This window comes from Bos javanicus, chromosome 6, assembly GCF_032452875.1.
Source record: "Bos javanicus breed banteng chromosome 6, ARS-OSU_banteng_1.0, whole genome shotgun sequence".
Classification (NCBI taxonomy): domain Eukaryota; kingdom Metazoa; phylum Chordata; class Mammalia; order Artiodactyla; family Bovidae; genus Bos; species Bos javanicus.
This window is the reverse complement of record NC_083873.1, coordinates 99,706,183-99,729,635: the sequence shown is the minus strand read 5'-3', so window position 1 is coordinate 99,729,635 and position 23,453 is coordinate 99,706,183. Positions and strand designations below refer to the sequence as shown.

The 23,453-nt window shown below is 41.6% G+C and overlaps 1 protein-coding gene across 1 annotated transcript in view; it reads right to left on the bottom strand.

Annotated features, from left to right (window-relative positions):
• CDS1 (CDP-diacylglycerol synthase 1) overlaps nucleotides 1-23,453 on the bottom strand; it is a 79,764-nt gene that overhangs the window by 36,541 nt on the left and 19,770 nt on the right. Inside the window, exons 3-4 of the mRNA XM_061420686.1 lie at nucleotides 12,059-12,155; nucleotides 2,949-3,046 (exon numbers count right to left, since the gene is read on the bottom strand). Of these exons, the coding sequence (XP_061276670.1) occupies nucleotides 2,949-3,046; nucleotides 12,059-12,155 (195 nt within the window). The remainder of the gene's footprint in view (nucleotides 1-2,948; nucleotides 3,047-12,058; nucleotides 12,156-23,453) is intronic.

Here is a 23,453-nt window from a genome sequence, read left to right as displayed (position 1 = left end):
TTAAAAGTCTTTATTGCATTTGTTACAATTTTGCTTCATTTTTTTATGTTTAGTTTTTGGCCACAAGGACATGGGATCTTAGTGCACCCCGACCAGGGACTGAGCCTGTACCCCCTGCATGGAAGCCAAAGCCTCCACCACTGAACCGCCAGCGAAGCCCCGCTAATGCTTTTTAACAGTAGAGCTCCTAAGCCAAACTCCCGCCTGCCCTAAGGAAGACCAATGGGAAAAGAGGAGAAGTAATTTCGCCTCTCACCTCCCACTCTGTCCTGCCCACACTGGGTCTTGTCCCCTTTTCTCAATGCTCCAGATGGACTCTAGTTGAATAAGTGACTCAAAAAGGCAGCAGTGGGGGTTGGGAGCTAGCTGCAAGTAAAAATCTCTGGGGAAAAACTTTAAAAATAGGGAACACATGTACACCCATGGCTGATTCATGTCAATGTATGGCAAAAACCACTACGATATTATAAAGTAATTGGCCTCCAATTAAAATAAATAAAATTAAAAAAATAAAATAAAATGGAGAATGTAAAATTTGAAAAAAAAAACTTTATGAATGGCCTATTCCTTTTCCCAGCGCTGGCTTATCCCTTTGCCCCGGCAGAAGTCGAACCCACAAGACTTTGCTGATGGGAGTGTATGTAAGCCAGGAAAACATGCCGAGAAACACTGCCTCAGGGTTCCTCCCAGACTCTGCCTTAGAAAGACCGTGTCCCAGGCAGCAGCAAAAGAGGAGAGGGGTGGCAGTTCCCTCTGATCCTCATGAATAGAATCAGACCCCACTGTCCCCAAAGGGAAGCACATCACGTTTCCACATTACCATGTCTCTCTCTCCTATACGGAAATTGTGACGCCTCTGTAAGGCTATCAAGGCCTATCTAGCCATCAAACCAACTGTTTTGTTTTTGACCATGCCCCTGTGCATGTGGGATCTTAGTTCCCCAAACAGGGATTGAACTCATGTCCTCTGCACTGGAAGCCTACAGTCCTAACCACTGGACTGCCAGAAAGTCCCACACCAGTCCAACTTTTGGGCCACTATTCCCTCCCACTCGGGAGAGCCAAGGAGATCTCCCGACCTGTGGCAGGTGCCTCCTCTGTCCCCCATCTAGAACCTGATGGTGCTGCTTCCCCAGCCTAAAACACCCTTCTCCATCCAAAGCCTGTCTTCATTTCTAGTAACACTTTCTCTGTCACCTTCTCCGTGAAGCCTCTACAATCACTGGAGCCCATCTTGACCTACTTTTTCCCCCCTTACACTTAAAATCATTCCTGCATGGGTTAACTACTCTCCAACTACTTTAACATTCATTGGAAGGCCTGATGATTAAGCTGAAGTTCTAATACTTTGGCCACCTGATGCGAAGAGTTGACTCATTGGAAAAGACCCTGACGCTGGGAAAGATTGAGGACAGGAGAAAGGGAAGACAAAGGATGACATGATTGGATGGCATCACTGACTCAATGGACATGAGTTTGAGCAAACTCCAGGAGATGGTGAAGGACAGGGAAGCCTGTCATGCTGCAGTCCATGGGTTGCAAAGAGGTGTACACGACTGAGTGACTGAACAATTAATACTTAATCTACCTAACATTCCCTGTACACAGTGCCACTCACTCATGAAGAAACTTTCCAGAAGGAAAAATTAGGTGTTCATAAAACCAAGAAACTGTTTTTGACTACTGTAAACACAAAAGGTAATGCCTGTCTTAAAAAGACACTGATACTAATCAAACAACTACTGATATATTCAAAGACATGGATTGTTAATTATGAACTATCATATTATCGTGTTTCATGGTCAAGGTCCTGATAACTAAGAAACCTGAAAAAACTTAAAAATATATAAAATATTAAATATTAAAATTGGTGATTCTTATTTACTAATTTTACATGCACTATTTTCTACATAGAATAATTTTATATGTAACGTTTCAGGGGCTGGCAACTGCCCTGAAATGTTTAGCAGCGTGCCTTACACACTGACCCCATCAGAGCCTTCTTCTTCCCTCTGACAACCCTCCTTGCTGCCTGTCAGAGATCCTGGGGCCTTCAGGAGACCAAGCCAGGAGCAGCAAAGGTAAGGTCATCCATCCTCTCACTGCCTTGCTCCCTCCCCCTGCCCCAGGCCCATGGGGGCTTTGGAGAAGGTAGGCCAGTCTGCCTACCTGCCCTGGTGCTCAGATGGTAAGAACCTGCCTGCAATCCTGGAGACCTGGCTTCGATCCCTGGGATGGGAAGATCCCCTGGAGGAGGGCATGGCAACCCACTCCAGTATTCTTGCCTGGAGAATCCCCATGGACAGAGGAGCCTGGTGGGCTACAGTCCATGGGGTTGCTAGGAGTCGGACAGGACTGAGCAACCCAGCACAGCACAGGCCAGTCTGCAGGGGTGAGGTGGGGAGGGGAGGAGAGAGACAGACACGCAGCTTGGGCTTTCCTCTCCTGAATCAACTTGTCACTCAAAAAAGAAAAACAAAAAGAAAACCCACAACTATTTTCATATCTCATCTTCCAGTCTTTGTAGAAATATCAGGTTGTGTGTATGGTCTCATGTCAACTGAGGGGAAATAAACCAAAAGACTAACATATTTTTAACATTTCACAAAATGAAACTTTCTGTTAACATTGTAATTATAAAGAGTATAAACATGTGTCCAATATAGTACTGAGGTTTTTAAAAGGAGAACAAAAATAGTGTGTATATGCAATATAAGTCAGTCACTCTGTACACAGAGTGAAAGATGAAATCTGAAAATAGTCATGTTGAAATGGAAAGTTAAAGGTGATTTTATTCTTTCAACATTCAATTGCATTCTTTTTATTTATATTTCTTTATACTCAATCTATAAGGTCAACTGGGTGGATATTGACTGGTAAGGATGCTTCCTTACCAACTTTAGAAAAGAATAGGATTTTCATATCTGAAACAGTTGTAAGTCACTTACCAACTTAGTGTTCTAAACCAAGGTAAGTCATAAGAATGGTAGACTCTGTAACCTATGGTGATGATTTCATGGAAGCATTTCACTTGGATGCTTAGAACCTGAAACCAAGAGAAAACATTAACAAACAGCTCCTAATGTCTATATTTATGCTTAATTATTTAATAAGTAACTTGTCACATGTATTTTAAAAATCTTCAGCTACCCACTTTCAGTTATTCTAAAGCTCATCAGCAAAAATTCAATATTCAACTTCTCTATAATCAAGTGATGTCCCAAAGAGGTAAGCAAAACAATGTTTTATTCATAACGTTTGAGAGATCCTTCCCAAGGTAGGAGGTGGCACCGTACTTTAGAATTTGAAAGGTATAGTCTGGCTGGGGTCACAGTTAACCAGGCTTAATCAATCCCTCATTACTGCTTCATTTCTTGAAGTTGGGTGGCTTTTTCTGTCCATTTTGTTTCTTGAGTTATCCTAGGAAAATGATCCTATGTGAAAATTTCCTTGTATACGTTTATTTTTAACAAGTTGGTATTCTTGCCAAGGATAAAGATACTATCAGGACAAATGGCTAAAATATCCTTACTGAGTCACTCAGGGGTTTGGCAAGAGATTTTCATTCTTCCCACCATGCCAACTCTCCCTCAGCCAGCAACACACATCTCTGATCAACCCAAGCAGTGCTTCCTTGACATATTATAAGCAGCCTTCGACATCTGCAGCCCCAATGGCCAGTCAAGTAAATCTATGCAGTTCTGTCTGCAGTTTCCAATACACGTGCCAAGTAAGTGAAAGTCGCTCAGTCATGTCTGACTCTTTGCGACCCCATGGACTGTAGCCCTCCAGGCTCCTCTGTCTATGGAATTTTCCAGGCAAGAATACTAGAGTGGGTAGCCATTCCCTTTTCCAAGGGATCTTCCCAATCCAGGGGTTGAACCCAGGTCTCCTTCATTGCAGGTAGATTCTTTACCATCTGAACCACCAGGGAAGCCCCACACATGCTGAATAAATGGGTTTATATTCATGAATCCCTTTTTGATGGTCTATGCAGCAGTCCCTCAAACTGCTGCGTCCAGCAATCTAGATAAAGGTAACTTATGTGAGTCTCATTGAACTCCGGGAGTTGGTGATGGACAGGGAGGCCTGGCGTGCTGCGATTCATGGGGTTGCAAAGAGTCGGACACGACTGAGTGACTGATCTGATCTGATCTGATAGCATCATAACCAGTTGGCTTAAGTCAATTCCAAGACTCAAAGAGCAAATGGCAAGCTGAACACTCATCACCAGAAACTAAGAGATCCAAACCTTTGTCAGTATAGCAGACTAACTTTTCCCACCTCTAGAGAATCTACCCAAGGGCTTGTTTTTGTACAGCCCTGGAGCTAAGAGTGGACTTTATATCTTTAAACAGTTAAAAACAAAACCCAAAGATGATATGATGGAGACACATGTGGCTCCTTAAAGCCTAAAATACTACTATCTGGGCCTTTCCAGAAAGAACTAACCAAACTCCGCTAAAGAGTACACTTTGGGATTTCTTTTTAAGATCACCACAAATCAGCTTTCCCAATCCTACTGCCCAGGATAGTCTTAGGCTATTTTTCCCCACTATACCTATTACATGTCCAATGACATACTTAAAAAAATAATTGTGTCCCCTTGGCAAGAAGATATTATGCCAAATTACTATAAATAATTCTTTTTAAGAAAAAGTTATAAATGTGTTATAAACACAAGGGGAAATCTAAATACCGTCCTTCAAATCACCTTTGTATATATTATCAAGTCTTTTTTTTTTTTAACAAAAATAATCACAGAACAGGGACAATACTCAATGCTGGTAAAATGGCAAAGCTACGCTATTTATAGAACCAAGAGCTTTTAAAATATCAAGTGCACTCATGCAATTTCTATGACTACACTTGTTCAAGAACAACCATCAGGTCTATATATGGAGTTTCACTGAAAGAAGAAAAAAAGAATTTTTAATATCACACACATATATGTATATAGTTGTCACTTACAGCTTATCAACAGAATTAATATGGTACTGCTGGGAAAACAGAAAACAGAGAATTCAAAATAGAGTAAGAACTGGGTGACCACACAGAAACTAATACTCCATGCCACCAGTACAGGTAGCAATGCACCAATAGGCCTCTGTTGGCCCAATTAATGTGCTAAGAGCATTAGAAAACAATTGATACATAAGTGTTTACTCTGCTACTCTGGGCTTCCCTGGTGACTCAGCAGCAAAAAAAAAACCACCGGCCAGTCCAGGAGATGTGGGTTCTATCCGGGGGTTGGAAAGATCCCCTAGAGAAGGAAATGGCAACCAACTCTAGTATTCTTGCCTGGGAAATCCCATGGACAGAGGAGCCTGGCAGGTTACAGTCCATGGGGTCAAAGAGTAGGACACAACTCAGCAACCAAACACCACCACCACTCTTGTTAGTTAGTTATTGAAGATTCAGAGAAATAACATAGGATTTTTGTTCTCAGAGAGGAATAGTCTTTCAGGGAGAACACACACAACTGCAGTACCATGTGCAAACAGCCACGCGGATACAAGCACAGGCAGACGTGGAAACCTGTGGGGAGGTGGGGAGGGGCCGGCTGGGGTGAAGGAGGGGGACACGCAGAGCCACGTACACGGGAGAGGAGGAGGGTGTGCAGGGAGCTAGAAGCAGTCCAGAGATGCTGGAACACGACGCTGGGATGAGTAGAGAGAGATGGTCTGGTCACAGCATCACAGGAGACAGCATGAAGGGCTGAGCAAAGGAGCTGGTGCTGATCGTGAAAGGACATGATCAGACCTGGGTGTCTGGGTTAACAAGTGGAAAGAGCTGATGGGAGAAGCAGCAAGAAAAGAGACAGCAAGGCAGGTAGGATACTACCACCCAGAGGGTGTGGATGAGTGGCAGAAGACGACAGAGTACAGGAAATCAGATACACCAAGGAGGTAGAACTGACTGGATTTGGTGGTTGAGGAAACAGAGGGGCTAAGAGAGAGAGAACACAGGGTGATACCACGGAAGGCTTGAGAGGGAGACAGGGGTATGCAGAACGGCTAGCAACAGAACACAAGCTCAGATTGGGATATGCTGAGTTTGAACTATGGTACCTCCTATGGGTTATCCAAATTACAGTGCTTATTTTCACTCTGGGAATCTGTTTGAAGAAAATAGCCCTGCATATGAAAAAGCTTTACATTTTAATATGTTCAGGATAAAATTATTCACAATAAAGAAAAACCAGAATATAACTGGAATGTCTAAAAATAACGCATTGATTGCTTTAAATAACTTATGATGTACTGCATTCCACTGAGTAGATGAATGTATTAAAGCTAATGGTTACAAGGACTATGGAGCAACACAAAACATTCAATATTTAGTTTAAAAAGGATACAGCATTTAGTCACATTACATACAATTACAATCATGGTTTTTTTTTTTTTCCTTATTAATCTTTTTTTAATGATTTTAAAAAACGCCACAGGTATACATGTGTTCCCCATCCTGAACCCTCCTCCCTCCTCCCTCCCCATACCCTCCCTCTGGGTCGTCCCAGTGCATCAGCCCCAAGCATCCAGTATCGTGTATCGAACCTGGACTGGCAACTTGTTTCTTACATGATATTTTACATGTTTCAATGTCATTCTCCCAAATCTTCCCACCCTCTCCCTCTCCCACAGAGTCCATAAGACTGTTCTATACATCAGTGTCTCTTTTGCTGTCTCATACACCGGGTTATTGTTACCATCTTCCTAAATTCCATATATATGTGTTAGTATACTGTATTTATGTTTTTCCTTCTGGCTTACTTCACTCTGTATAATAGGCTCCAGTTTCATCCACCTCATTAGAACTGATTCAAATGTATTCTTTTTAATGGCTGAGTAATACTCCACTGTGTATATGTACCACAGCTTTCTTATCCATTCATCTGCTGATGGACATCTAGGTTGCTTCCATGTCCTGGCTATTATAAACAGTGCTGCGATGAACATTGGGGTACACGTGTCTCTTTCCCTTCTGGTTTCCTCAGTGTGTATGCCCAGCAGTGGGATTGCTGGATCATAAGGCAGTTCTATTTCCAGTTTTTTAAGGAATCTCCACACTGTTCTCCATAGTGGCTGTACTAGTTTGCATTCCCACCAACAGTGTAAGAGGGTTCCCTTTTCTCCACACCCTCTCCAGCATTTATTATTTGTAGACTTTTGGATCGCAGCCATTCTGACTGGTGTGAAATGGTACCTCATAGTGGTTTTGATTTGCATTTCTCTGATAATGAGTGATGTTGAGCATCTTTTCATGTGTTTGTTAGCCATCTGTATGTCTTCTTTGGAGAAATGTCTATTTAGTTCTTTGGCCCATTTTTTGATTGGGTCGTTTATTTTTCTGGAGTTGAGCTGTAGGAGTTGCTTGTATATTTTTGAGATTAGTTGTTTGTCAGTTGCTTCATTTGCTATTATTTTCTCCCATTCTGAAGGCTGTCTTTTCACCTTGCTAATAGTTTCCTTTGATGTGCAGAAGCTTTGAAGGTTAATTAGGTCCCATTTGTTTATTTTTGCTTTTATTTCCAATATTCTGGGAGGTGGGTCATAGAGGATCCTGCTGTGATATATGTCAGAGAGTGTTTTGCCTATGTTCTCCTCTAGGAGTTTTATAGTTTCTGGTCTTACGTTGAGATCTTTAATCCATTTTGAGTTTATTTTTGTGTATGGTGTTAGAAAGTGGTCTAGTTTCATTCTTTTACAAGTGGTTGACCAGTTTTCCCAGCACCACTTGTTAAAGAGATTGTCTTTAATCCATTGTATATTCTTGCCTCCTTTGTCAAAGATAAGGTGTCCATATGTGCGTGGATTTATCTCTGGGCTTTCTATTTTATTCCATTGATCTATATTTCTGTCTTTGTGCCAGTACCATACTGTCTTGATAACTGTGGCTTTGTAGTAGAGCCTGAAGTCAGGTAGGTTGATTCCTCCAGTTCCATTCTTCTTTCTCAAGATCGCTTTGGCTATTCGAGGTTTTTTGTTTTTCCATACAAATTGTGAAATTATTTGTTCTAGTTCTGTGAAGAATACTGTTGGTAGCTTGATAGGGATTGTGTTGAATCTATAAATTGCTTTGGGTAGTATACTCATTTTCACTATATTGATTCTTCCAATCCATGAACATGGTATATTTCTCCATCTATTAGTGTCCTCTTTGATTTCTTTCACCAGTGTTTTATAGTTTTCTATACATAGGTCTTTAGTTTCTTTAGGTAGATATATTCCTAAGTATTTTATTCTTTCCGTTGCAATGGTGAATGGAATTGTTTCCTTAATTTCTCTCTCTGTTTTCTCATTATTAGTGTATAGGAATGCAAGGGATTTCTGTGTGTTGATTTTATATCCTGCAACTTTACTATAGTCATTGATTATTTCTAGTAATTTTCTGGTGGAATCTTTAGGGTTTTCTATGTAGAGGATCATGTCATCTGCAAATAGTGAGAGTTTTACTTCTTCTTTTCCAATTTGGATTCCTTTTATTTCTTTTTCTGCTCTGATAGCTGTGGCCAAAACTTCCACAGTTTTTTAAAAGAAAAAAAGATGAAAGGAAATATATCAAATGGCAGCATTAATTGAGTTTTGGTCACTGATGATGGGATTGGGAGTGTTTTTTTAATTATTTATTTTCCAAAATAATTTTATAAAGAAACCTTATTATTAATACTTTTAAATTAGGTCCATGGCATGTGAGATCTTAGTTCCCTGACTAGGGATCGAACCTGAGTCTCCTGCATTACAAAGCAGATTCTTAACCACTGGACCACCAGGGAAGTCCTTCCAAAGTAATTTTAATAAACATTTATAACTCTCACAATGGGAAATGCACTATTTAAATAATTGTGCGTTAAAATAATTATTATGGGAGTTTCCAGGAAGGGGTATGGGGAACCTCTTATATCTGTCACATGTTCCCATTTCCTTCTTAAACAAGATATGCTTTAGTAACTGCATCACTTAGAAAGTGTGATTCCAAGCTGTGACTACAACAATTAAAGCACTATAAATAGAAGGTTGAAGAGAAAAACCTCTTATTTTAAAGAATGCGAGTATGAGTTCCATCTTAAAATAGTAGCTATCATTTCCTAGATGTAAGTTTTTAATAAAACTCTCTTCAATTAGTCATTTTTGAATGCCGGTATTATAAGACAAATGCAAGCTAGGTACAATGTGTACTTCTCAAAATATAAAGGACCTGGTTAGAGTTATTGGAGAAGGCAATGGCACACCCCTCCAGTACTCTTGCCTGGAAAATCCCATGGATGGAGGAGCCTGGTAGGCTGCGGTCCATGGGGTCGCTAGGAGTCGGACATGAATGAGCGACTTCACTTTCACTTTTCACTTTCATGCATTGGAGAAGGAAATGGCAACCCACTCCAGTGTTCTTGCCTGGAGAATCCCAGGGACGGGAGAGCCTGGTGGGCTGCCATCTATGGGGTCGCACAGAGTGGGACACGACTGAAGCGACTTGGCGGCAGCAGCAGTTAGGGTTATAAAGGTAAATAAGACTTTAAAATACGGATAGTATTGATTGAGTACCAACAGTGTGTGTGTATGCATATATCTACCCATGTTTCCTTAACATACATATCATAAGTACAAAGCATGTAGAAATGCATGTGTACATGTGTGTGCATGCATGTGCCGTAAATCTAAGAGCAATAACAGTGCAAACGTATTTTAACTAGATCTTTAATATTCTCTGATTAAACTCACCAAAGAAATAACCTGCAATACAATGGCATTTTCCTTTCATAGTAGAAAAACAAAAAAGCCCAAGTACTTTAAATGTGCTTATGACTCTCTCTTTAAAAAATCAGAATCCAAACATGCAAGGATGTTTTTAAAGGTTTTTTCAATGCTGTCATAAAAGAATGGTTAAGAATTGGTCTCTATCCACAAATTCTGGCCCTTGTTATCACACCAAATAGTTCAGCTTGGAGAATAATGTCATTTTGTCACTGGGAACCCACCAAACCAACTTGAGTCAGTGCCTCCAGGATACTGGTGGTTTATAATCTTTGATCAAAACTACCTTCGAAAGAGGACTAACAATCCAAATGATCCCTACAATTTTAAATGGCTCCCCACTGCTTTACAAAATAAATTCTGAACATCTTCACATAGTATCTCAAGGGCCTCCAGGATTTGATCCCTATTACATTTTCACATTCAAAGGCCCCAAGCTCCTGGTAAAGGTTTCACCTGCCCTTTCCTGACACACCCAGCCACTGGGACCTTTGCTCACAGTGCTCACTCCAGCCTGACAGGTCCTCAAGGTCTACTCAAAGATCCTTTCATCCCCAAAGCCTTATTGAGGCCATCTGCCTCAATGCCATCACCCCACCTCTCCTTCCCCTAGCTTGACCACTTACCACACAGCACTGGGAAGCGCTCAGCACCCACTCAGTCCCTGAAATGTCATCCTGAGACCACTGGGAGTCCTCGGGGGTTCAGACTCAGAGGACTGGCAGCTGGGGCCCACCCCTCACGTCACACTTGAACAATGCTCACGCCTGCCTACCTGGCTCTCATACTCAGCACCCTCTAGCCTCACACTAAGCCGGTCCTTTCCATTATCCATCTTTCCTTTGTAAGAAAAAGCTGCAATGTCAGCAAATTAACACAACAGAGAAAGTAATTTCGCATTTTTTTTTAACCTGGATATGCAAAAAAAAAGTACAAAATTAACAAGAGGATGAAAAGAAAAGTGAAAAGGCTTTATGGTCCTTTAAAGAGGTATTCTAAGTCACTTCAGAAGTTGATGGGATTTTTTTTTCCAACTGTGTCTGATTTCACTTCAAAACTTCTTTTATTTTCTTAACAAAAATAAAAGGACAATCATCATAATGCTCCTACAACTTTATCTGTGAATATGAGTAAACAGGGGAGGGGAAGGCAGGTAAACCTATTTCTCAGGGTGTCCAGGCAGCCAGAAAACAAAGAGGGAGGTAAGGTCATAAGAGGGACTAAATTAACTGAGATGTGTGCATGCATGCTTATTCGCTCAGTCATGTCTGACTCTTTGTAACCCCTTGGACTGTAGCCCGCCAGGCTCCTTTGTCCATGGAATTTTCCAGGCAAGAATACTGCCATGGGTTGTTTCTGGAGATAGGAACTGAGATGGATGAAGACAAATAATAAAAAGAAGGGACATCATGCATAACCCTGGAACAGGCCCTCACTGTTCACTGCTAAACCAAGTTCAGCACCCGGGAAGTGATGAATTTGTTTAACAAAATGTGTTTCTCCTTCTTACTTCTACCACTTGGGACTTCAAATGTTTCATGCTTCTTTGGTGATCAAGGTTTTTATACACAAGGAAACCTTGGCTGTGACGATCCTTCCCCCAAGATCTCTGCTTCACCCCGTGACTCCTACTCAGCCTTCAATCACTGTGCTGCTGCTGAGAACTGGATAAAGTCCAGGAAGCCTACCAGCACCCCCTCTGCTCTCTTAGCTTCCTATTCTTTTGTCCAGATGCTCACCGCAGCCTGTGATGATATATCTGATCAATTCTTTAGTACGTAGACAGTAAGCTCCATGAGGGCAGACATAGGTGCTCTGTTTTCAGCCCCAATGCACCATTCCCTGGGATAGCCTGGCACAGTTTTCTTTTTGTTTTTTACCGTGCTTTCCCAATAAGATCACAGAGTTTATTTCACTCATTTACTATACTCTTTATTTATATGGCTACCTATATGTCTCTGCCATCAGACTGAGTCTCTTGAAGTCAGGGATCTAGCTGATAGTCACATATGTTGAAGACGTGTGTGTATTTCTTTCTACTGAAAGCTTGGCACAGTTTCTGACACAAAGTTGTGTTATCTGTTGTATGTACTTGGTCTCTGTACATAGAGAACACACTGAATGGCCAATTTGCAAGTGGAAAAGATCAATCAAGGTCATTTCATAAACCAGAATATGCCTCAAGGAACTACATTTGCTGTTACCAAGTCTTGAATCACCTTCTTTTTCATGGCATACTCAAATTACTTCAATACTAATGCTGTAAAAGCAAGTGAGAAACACTTGTGCAAACACAAAACACTTACAAGAAGCATCAGCATAAAGGATCCCATATAGATGATCAGGAAAAACAACGAAATCATCGTCAGAGTAAGAATTCCACGAATCCACCAGTTTTTCCATCTACAAAGGAAATGTTTGTAAAGTTAGCATCAGTGTATTTGTAAATGTTTGCATGTTGTTTCACTACTAAATTGCCAGACTTAGCAGATTTCCCTTAACTACACTTTAGGAATCCCCATGCACCTACTTTGCCTCGTACAATAACAACAATTACCAACCAAGCAAACCAAGAGCAATTGCTCCGTCACTGAGAGCTAAAGGAAATGTGAAAATTATGTGTGCCAAAAGTGAAAACCAGCTCATGTTCCACATGAATGAGGATGGATCCTCTGAGGCTGGGAAGCGAGGTGGCCAACAAGGATGTCTACACATCCCACCTCGGGTCATTCAGATGGGAAGGAGGGGCCAGGCGACAGCCCACTCAAAGGAGGTCCCTCCTTCGGGGTGGTTGATATAAATGGTAATGATGTTACGGTGGGGTATAACAGAGAGCATGGCCTTCTAATGAGAAAAAGTAAAGAAAGGGCAACGCAGAACTGAAACTGGAGAGACTAGCAATTTCAGGAAAATGAGGAAGGTGCGGGGAGGTCAGGCATTGAGGACAAGGCCAACCGGAAGGTCACTTCTTTCAGCTCAACTTCTTTCAGCCTGTTTTCCTGAGGGACAGAGCCTTCAGCAGTAGAGTATTCTTTTCTTCTTGGGCCTTTGCTGGTTCTCAGAGCAGAGCTCCCCTGAGCAAAAAACCTGGCTGGTCCCTGGTGGTTGAGTGTGACCTGACCTGCTTAACCCTCTGCTGTCAGTAAGGGCCTGGGAAGCCCATCTCCCCCAGCACAGGGGCATCACACACACCCCTAGTGCACCTTACAAATAGCTGCACTCTTTCTGTGGCTATGTCATGAAAAACGTCAGCAGACACTGTATGAAACACCCCAAATTGTTCTAATAACACCTATAGAAGGAATATTCATTGGAAGGACCAACACTAAAAGCTGAACTTTTAATACTTGATGCGAAGAGCCAACTCATTGGAAAAGACCCCATTGCTGGGAAAGACTGAGGGCAGAAGGAGAAGAAGGCAATAAGGGATGAGATGGGTGGATAGCATCACTGACTCAATGGACTTGGGTAAACTCTGGGAGACAATGAAGGACAGGGAAGCCTGGTATGCTGCAGTCCATGGGGCTCCAAAGAGTCAGGCACGACTGAGCGACTGAACAACAACAATAACAACATACAAAGATATGCTTTCTGAATCTAAAATTCCTGCCCTCTGAGTTTATTCATTCTACATTCATTTTACACTCTACTCAATAATTTCTGACTTCTATTAATTGAAATTATAACATTTAAATTATATCACAGACATTTTGACCCAACATATGATAACACATAGGCACACCCTATTCTAAGTATTCTCCACTCTATAACAGAAATATTAGCTGATTCCATTCATTTGTCAAACACTAATTACATTCCCTGTCTTCAGTCACTCTCCTATATAGTCTGGATACCCAGATCTACTCTTCTCTCAAAAATCCCTTTGATCACATCCTTTCTGCACACAAGACCTAAAATGCCAACATTAAATCCAAGCTCTTTTAAATGGTTTTCAAGGTTTTGCACAAGTTTGTCAAATTGTACCTACCCAACTTTATTTCCCTCTCCTGCTTAACTCTGCATGTAGACTCATACGTTTTTCATGAGACTGAAAGCTTTGGGGCTGTGCTGAAAAGCTACAGCTGAAAGGTTCCATTTGGCTTTATAGAACGAACTCTTTGAGGATGAATGGATGGATTACGAAACTGAGCTAGGTCGCAGAGCTAGTCAGAGGTAAATAAAGGACCACAAGCCAGTCTGTGGGTAATAACCCTGTCTTGTTTGTATGAATCTCAGAAAGGTACTAAGCCTTCCTTCATAACTGATTCTCAGACTCAGAATCACTGAGAACATTTTTCAGACAAAGGACACTATCCAAGTGTTGGAAATCAGTCTTTGGTGGGAACTTAAAGGTCCATGTGCACCTCTAACACTAAAGGGCTGGCCTTGAACATCAGAGAACCAGAGATTTAAACAGAGACCTACTCTCTTTTATTATACTAATGCTACTCCTCCCAGAAAAATTCCCCAACAAGATCAAAGACTTACTTGCCTTATTGTAATTTAAATGACTCCTCAAACCTCCCAAGAAAACCTAATACAAAGTTAAGCACATAAAGCACAGATTTAAACATAATATATATCCACTGATAAGGTAACCAAAGGTTACCTCTCAAGGGAGAAGCCCTTAACTCCAAACAGAGCTCTGATATGCAAAATGTATGTACCACGGTTACTAAAATCCATAGGAAAGTCTATTTCCAAACTCAAAATTCTTGACTTCCCTTACCATGCCACCATGATCACCTTAGAGGAAGCCTTAATTTTGAGTCTAAGTCATCACCTCACAGATTGTTTTAGATCAAGGAACTGAGAACCAATATAGGAGAGCTTCATTCAAGCTCTCCTGTCTCCAGGACCTCTGTGAGCTAGAAATGAAATTTCTAAAAAGTATTTAATTAAGCAGTGTTCTTTGCCTGGAAAATCCCATGGACAGAGGAGCCTAGAGGGCTACAGTCCATGGGGTCGCAAAGCGTCGTACATGACTGAAGCAACTAAACAAAAGCAAGCAGTGTCCTTAAAAGCAATTGTCTAAAGCGATGACACATTTATTGCTCAAATCAGGCATGTGATGCACAATGTCTTACTGTAACTACAACTCTTTAGGGGTTTTTATCTCAAAAGTAATAAAACAACAAATTTTTTTTTTCCTTGTGGTACAAGTATCATGAGTTGTCAAAGACCGAGGCTGACAAGGGAGTTCATCTGAGCCAAGAATCAGAGCACAGAGGCACTCTTCGAGAACAAACAAGAACTTGATGGGCCATCTAGTAAAGGGTAGGGTTTTGGAGAAACCCCATCTACCAGCCTTAGGAGGAAGTGGACAGGAAGTGTGCAGGTTCCCAGGGAGAAGGAAGACGGTATGACAGAGCACAAGAGCGCCAGCAAGACTATGCCTGGGTATCTTCACGGTCTCTCAACCTTAACTAGTAACATCTGGGCCACATCATTCTCTGCCGTGAAGAGCTGTTCCATGGACTGTAGGATGGTGCTAGCAGTGCCCTCTCTCACTGTGACACCTAAAATGTCTCTGTGCATGGATGCTCAGTAGTGTCTGACTCTTTGTAACCCCATGGACTGTAGCCCTCTAGGCTCCTCTGTCCATGAGATTCTCCAGGCAAGAAATACTGGAGTGGGTTGCCATTTCCTCCTCCTGGGGATCTTCCTGACCCACAGTTCAAACCCTCGTCTCCTGCAGCTCCTGTATAGGTAGGTGGATTCTTTACCACTGAGCCATCTCAGCAGCCACACATTGCCAAATGTTCACAGGTTGTGGGGGATGGTACAAAACCCAAGGCATCGCCCCTGGAAAGAACTACTAAGTTAGATTCATTGCTGAAGAAGCTCTTCACTCAAGGAGAAAGCCAGCCACTTCGCTGGCTAATGAATATTCCTTTCCGCAGATCCATGCAAAGGTCAAGAAACAGACTGGGACACCTGCCAAGGGACTGAAGACTTTTCAAGCTCCTTCTAGTATCAATGGCTAATGCTCTCTTTGGCATTATATATTAGAGTCTTAAAAATGAACATAAATCTTGTCCAAGGAATTTCACTTTAAAGATTTTATCTGGACTTTGAACAAGATGGAGGAGGAGTAGGTGGACGTGGAGTACATCTCTCTCCATGGATACATCAGGAATACACCTTCAGACACAGAAGTGCTTGAAGAACACCAGCTGAGAGCAGACAGGAGTCACTGACCACTCAGTACAATGAAAGAAGTAGGGGGAAAAAAGGAGAGTTAGTAGGATTGGACCTGCACTCAGCAAGTGGGGGAACTGAAGCAGGGGTCCGATCCCCACAACCAGAGGAGAAACAATTGAAGCTGAGAGTGAAGCAGCTGATCTGTGACAGCCCAAATGGAATAAGAATCACACAGACAATCCTTGTCACAGCCATAGGTACCCCAGACAGGGACGCGTGTTTCCCAGAAGGCATAGCAACTGGGAGCTGAAGCGTAGGGATTGTGGAGCAATCCCAGGGAGAGGTCTGCTGTTGACTGTGGGGAGTTGGCCCGAGGTGACATGAGGGAGGAGACTGTGGTGGGAAATGCCTCTGGAGGAAAATCAGGCAGCCATGAAGGCAAGTGGATACTCCTGAGTCATGCGTAGGGGTGGTGCCATCACCATGGCCTCTTTCTCCACATGCCTGCACTAGCAGCTGAACAACAGAGAGGCTCGCCCATCAAACACCCGACGTCCAAACAACAGAGAAGGACCCCACCAGGGGAGCCCTTTTAGTGCCTTATGCACGAAACACCAGAGTAGGACCCCAGTCAGCGGGGCCCCTTTATGTGCCTAACACACTGAGCAACAGAGGACCCCAGGCAGGGGAGCCCTCCAAGTGCCTGAATGGGCAGAGCAATGGAGAAGCATTAGCCAAAGAGGCCTTCTGATCGCCAGCCACCAGAGGCTAGAAAAAGATTCTGAGAGTCCCTTGGACTGCAAGGAGATCCAACAAGTCCATCCTACAGAAAATCAGTCCTGAATATTCATTGGAAGGACTGATGCTAAAGCTGAAACTCCAATACTCTGGCCACCTGATGCAAAGAACTGACTCATTGGAAAGGACCCTGATACTTGGAAAGATTGAAGGCTGAAGGAGAAGGGGAGGACAGAGGATGAGATGGTTCGATGGCATCACCAACTCAATGGACATGAGTTTGAGTGAACTCCGGGAGTTCGCATTGGACAGGGAGGCCTGGCATGCTGCAGTCCATGGGGTTGCAAAGAGTTGGACACCACTGAGCAACTAGACTGAGGGCCATAGCTCCTGAGGCTGAGGCAATCCGTGTCCCTGCACACTTGGCACCACCAGGGTTCCCACGACCAAAACAGCTGCACCACCTTCACACTCACTCCTCACTGGGGCATAGCTGTCACAGGCTAGAAAAAGCCCTAATAGCACCATATCTCCTGTGATGATAGCCTCTGGCGCTCCTGCATAGGTGGTACTGCCAGGGTCCCCGTGATCCAAGCAACCATGCCAACTCCATGCATGACCCCACTGGGACACACCTGCCAGAGACTAGAAAAAGTCCTGCGTCTGGGCACACGGGGTCACTTTGGTCATGGCCAACTCCTTGTGACCCTGTGGACTGTGGCCTGCCAGACTTCTCTGTCCGGGGGTTTTCCAGGCTGGAATACTGGAGTGGGTTGTCATATCCTTCTAGAGCACAATATTTCCTGCTGCCCTAGCCTCCGGCTCCCCTGAGTACCTGGTGTTGTCAGGGCCCCCATGACCCAAGCAGTTGCGCCACCCCCTACCTGGCCCTCACTGGGGCAGACCCAAGTCCTCCAGGGCAGCCTTAGGAGCAAACCCGTGTGAACAAGCCACATGCAGAGGTGGATATAAAACCACAACTGAAACCCAGGGGCAGGGCGACTAAGGAAGAGGACCCAAAACCTTCCCACCAGCTGTACAAGCTGCAGATTAAATCCACATGATCAACTAAGCTGACTCTGTGGCTATGGAATACATGAAAGGGCAATGAGAATTCTGACAAAAGACCACGCACTAGTTCTGACAACTGTGGACATCAGAGGCAAGAACACACAGGTGTAGAACCGGATTAGAGTATGAGCTGCCCCGGAAGCAGGTCCAGAGACCAGCAGTATTGGAGGGCATCCTAGGGAGGTGAGGTAAACTGGGACTCCCATCAAGGGAACGGACACTGATGGCAGAGACTCAAGAAAAACATTTGAACATTTATTCTTTTTATATTTTGACTTGTCCTGTAGTTGCTTCTGGATTTTTTTCTTTTCCTTTTTTACCCTCTGTTGTTGCAGTTGTCAATTTAAGTAGTATTATTCAATCTTTTTAAGCTTTTGAGAATTTTTTAAAGCACATTTTTTATTTTTGTTACATACTTCAGCCTCTGTGTTGGCCTTTTATGGTTCTGTGGAGTTTTCCTTATTTTTTTTCTTTCTTTCTCTTTTTTAATTTTAATTTTTAAAAATTTATTATTATTTTTTCTACATTTATTCCTTTGTTTTTTTTCCTACTATTCTTTTCCTGTTTCAGTTAGTCTTTAATACATATAAATCTTTATCTACCTTACCTATCTTTATCTATCTTAAACTTTGCATTTCTATTAGTTCTTTCTTCTCTTTCTTTTCTTTTTCTCACCATATTTGTTAGCTTTGTTTTCATTGCTTTAAAAATTCCCCAGTTAGCATCTTGCTTTAGTTTTATTTTCCAGTTCATGCTTTAGTTACTTATGTTAACTGGTGGATATCACTTTTGATTTCCTTTGTTCACTGGGTCAATCTACTGTACTTTTTTTTGGACTGTTTTGGTTTTGCTTATGGGTGTATATGTATGTGTGTAAATTCCATTATTTTAGTTATTATTTGCCTGATTTTATAATTGCCATTTGTCTGGGGTGTGCCTTCTGTTTCTCATTTTTGTGTATTTGTTTTAATCCCATCTAATACAATAACAAACCACCTATGGTATCTCCATTTCCAGCCAGAGATCAGGCCCTGAGCCTATGGAGCCAGAGTGCTAACTCCAAGACCCTAGACTACCAGAGATTCCTAACCCTAGAGAGTACCAAATAGCCAGAACTACCCAGCAAGGATTCATTCAAAGAGAAATCAAAAGCTTTACAGAAAAGCAAAAGTTAAGAGAATTTAGTACCAACAAATCAGCTTTACAATAGATGTTAAAGGGACTTAGTCAGGAAATACAAGAGAAGAAAAAGATCTAAAAAAAAATAAACCCCAATCAAGAAAATGGCAATAGGAACATATATATCAATAATTACTTTAAATGTAAATGAATTAAATGTTACAACCAAAAGACACAGACTGGCTGAATGGATACAAAAACCCATATACATGCTGTCTACAAGAAACCTACTTCAGACCTAAAGACACATATAGACTGAAAGTGAGATGCTGGAAAAAGATATTCCACGAAAATGGAAATCAAAAGAAAGCTGGAGTAGCAATCCTCTTATCAGACGGAATCAACCTTAAAATAAAGACTACTATAAGAGACATGGAAGGACACTACATAATGATCAAGGGATCGATCCAAGAGGAAGACAACCAACAGTAACACAATAGTACTAGGAATTTTTAACACCCCACTTACACCAATGCACAGATCATCAAAACAGAAAGTTAATAAGAAAGTACAAGCTTTAAAATGACACATTAGATCAGGTGAATCTCACTGATATCTTCAGGGCATTCCATCCAAATGCAGAATACACTTTCTTCTCAAGTGCATATGGAACATTCTCCAGGACAGACCATATCTTGGGTCACAAATCAAACCTCAATAAATGTAAGAAAATTGAAATAATACCAAGCCTCTTTTCTTACCACAATGCTATGAGACTAGACATCAATTATGAGAAAAATACTGTAACAAACACATGGAGATTAAACAATATGTTTGTAAATAATGAACCAGTTACTGAAGAAATCAAAAGGGAAATACAAACATTCCTAGAAACAAATGACAATGAAAACACACAAACTCAAAACCCATAGTTTGCAGCAAAAGCAGCTGTAAGAGGGAAGTCTAAAGTAACACAATCCTACCTCAAGAAACAAGAAAAACATCAAATAGATAACCTAACTTTACACCTAAAACAACTGGAAAAAGAACAACAACAACAAAATCCCAAAGTTAGCAGAAGGAAAGAAATTATCATAAAGATCAGAGCAGAAATAAATGAAAGAAACAATGGTAAAGATTAATAAAACTAAAAGCTGGTTCTTTGAGAAGGTAAACAAAATAGACAAATTCTTAGCCAGACTCATCAAAAAAAAAAAAAAAAGAATCAAACCTACAAAATTAGAAGTGAAAAATCAGAGGTTACAACAGACAATGCAGAAATACAAAGGACTATAAGAGACTACCATGAGCAACTAAATGGCAATTACATGGAAACCTGAAAGCAGTGGACAGATTCTTAGAAAATTTCAATTTTCCAAGACTAAACCAGGAAGAAACAGAAATTATGAACAACCCAGTTATAAGCACTGAAATCGAAACTGTGATTAAAAAATCTCCCAAAAAACAAAAGCCCAGGGGCTTCACAGGAGAATTCTGCCAAACATTTAGAGAAGAGCTAATGATTATCCTTCCAAAACTCTTTCCAAAAATTTCAGAGAAAGGAACACTTCCAAACACATTCTACGAGTTCCCATTACCCTGATACCCAAACCAGACAATGATAACACACACAAAAAAGAAAATTACAGGCCAGTATCACTGATGACTGGCATCACTGACTCGATAGACATGAGTTTGAGCAAGCTCTGATGGACAGGGAAGCCTGGCGTGCTGCAGTCCGAGGGGTCACAAAGAGTTGGACACAACTGAGTGAATGAACTAAACTGACTGATCACTGATGAATATAGATGCAAAAATCCTCAACAAAATTCTAGCAAACAGAATTCAACACATTAAAAGCTTATACACCATGATCAAGTTGGGTTATTCCAGGGATTCAAGAGCTCTTTAATATATGCAAATCAATCAATGTGATGCATCATATTAACAAACTGAAAGATAAAGACCATATGATAATCTCAATAAATGCAGAAAAAGCCTTTGACAAAATTCAGCAACCATTTATGATTTTAAAAAAAACTCTTCAAAAAATGGGCATAGTAGGAACCTACTTCAACATAGTAAAGGTCATATATGATAAGCCCATACCAAACATTATTTTCAATGGTGAAAAACTGAAAGCATTCCCTGCATTCCCTCTAAGATCAGGAATAAGAAAAGGGTTCCCACTCTCAGCACTATTATTCAACATAGTTTTGAAGTCCTGCTGCTGCTGCCACGTCAGTCATGTCCGACTCTGTGTGACCCCATAGACAGCAACCAGGCTCCCCCATCCCTGGGATTCTCCAGGCAAGAATACTGGAGTGGGTTGCCATTTCCTTCTCCAATGCATGAAAGAGAAAAGTGAAAGTGAAGTTGCTCAGTCATGTCTAACTCTTCGTGACCCCATGAACTGTAGCCCACCAGTCTCCCCCATCCATGGGATTTTCCAGGCAAGAGTACTGGAGTGGGTTGCCATTGCTTCTCCTTGGAAGTCCTAGGTATAGCAATCAGAGAAGAAAAAGGAATAAAGGAACTCAGATCAGAAAAAAAGTAAAATTCTCACCGTTTGCAGATGACATGATAATAAACATAGAAAATCCTAAAGATACTATCAGAAAATTACTAGAGCTAATCAGTGAATTTAGCAAAGTCTCAGGAAACTAGGCCATGCTGTGTGGGGCCACCCAAGACGGAGGGGTCATGGTGGAGAGGTCTGACAGAATGCTGGAGAAGGGAATGGCAAACCACTTCAGTATTCTTGCCTTGAGAATTACATGAACAGTATGAAAAGGCAAAAAGATAGGACACTGAAAGATGAACTCCCCAGGTTGGTTGGTGCCCAATATGAAACTGGAGATTAGTGGAGATACAACTTAAGAAAGAATGAAGGGATGGAGCCAAGCAAAAAAAACACCCAACCTAGACAGCATGTTAAAAAGCAGAGACATACTTTGCTGACAAAGGTCTGTCTAGTCAAAGCTATGGTTTTTCCAGTGGTCATGTATGGATGTGAGAGTTGGACTGTGAAGAAGGCTGAGCACCGAAGAATTGATGCTTTTGAACTGTGGTGTTGGAGAAGGCTCTTGAGAGTCCCTTGGACTGCAAGGAGATCCAACCAGTCCATCCTAAAGGAGACCAGTCCTGGGTGTTCATTGGAAGGTCTGATGTTGAAGCTGAAACTCCAATACTTTGGCCACCTGATGCAAAGAGCTGACTCATTTGAAAAGAGTCTGATGCTGGGAAAGATTGAGGGCAGGAGGAGAAGGGGATGACAGAGGATGAGATGGTTAGATGGCATCATTGACTCAATGGACATGAGTTTGGGTGGGCTCTGGGAGTTGGTGTTGGACAGGGAGGCCTGGCGTGCTGCAGCTCATGGGGTCGCAAAGAGTCAGACACGACTGAGTGACTGAACTGAACTGAACAGGATACAGAATCAATACACAGAAAGCACTTGCATTCCTATATAATAACAATGAAAAATCAGAAAGAAAAATTAAGGACTCAATCCCATTCACTTTTGCAACAAAAAGAATAAAATATCTAGGAACAAACCTACCTAAGGAGACAAAAGAACTGTATGTATAAAATTATAAGACACTGATGAAAGAAATCAAAGATGACATAAACAGATGGAGAAACATTCCATGTTCCTGGTTAGGAGGAAGCAATATTGTGAAAGTGACTATTCTACCAAATGCAAACTACAGATTCAGTGTGATCCCTATCAAATTACCAATTGCATTTTTCACAGAAATAGAAAAAAATTTTCACAATTCATATGGAAACACAAAAGACCCCAAATAGCCAAAACAGTCTTGAGAAACAAGAATGGATCTGGAGGAATTAACCTTCCTGACTTCAGACTATACTACAAAGCCACAGTCATCAAGACAGTATGGTACTGGCACAACAACAGAAATATAGACCAATGGAACAAGATAGAGAGCCCGGAGATAAACCCGTGCACCTATGGGTACCTGATTTTTACAAAGGAAGCAAGAATATACAATGGGGCAAAGACAGCCTCTTCAATAAATGGTGCTGGGAAAACTGGACAGTTATATGCAAAAGAATGAAACTGGAACACCTTCTAATGCCACACACAAAGATAAACAAAATGGATTAAAGACCTAAATGGAAGACCAGAAACTATAAAACTCTCAGAGGAAAACACAGGCAGAACACTCGATGGCATAAATCAAAGCAAGATCCTCTGTGACCCACCTCCTAGAGTAATGGAAATAAAAACAAAAGGAAACAAGTGGGACCTAATTACACTTAAAAGCTTCTGCACAGCAAAGCAAACTATAAACACGGTGAAAAGACAACCCTCCGAATGGGAGAAAATGATAGCAAATGAAACAACTGACAAAGGATTAATCCCCAAACTATACAAGCAGCTCATATAACTCAATACCAAAAAACAAACAACCCAATCAAAAAGTGGGAAAAAGACCTAAACAGACATTTCTCTAAAGAGGACATACAGATGCCTAACATGAAAAGAAGCTCAACATCTAGATCTAGCGAAATGCAAATCAAAACTACAGTGAGATACCAACCAACTCACACCAGTCAGAATGGCCATCATAAAAAAGTTTACAAATAATAAATGCCGGAAAG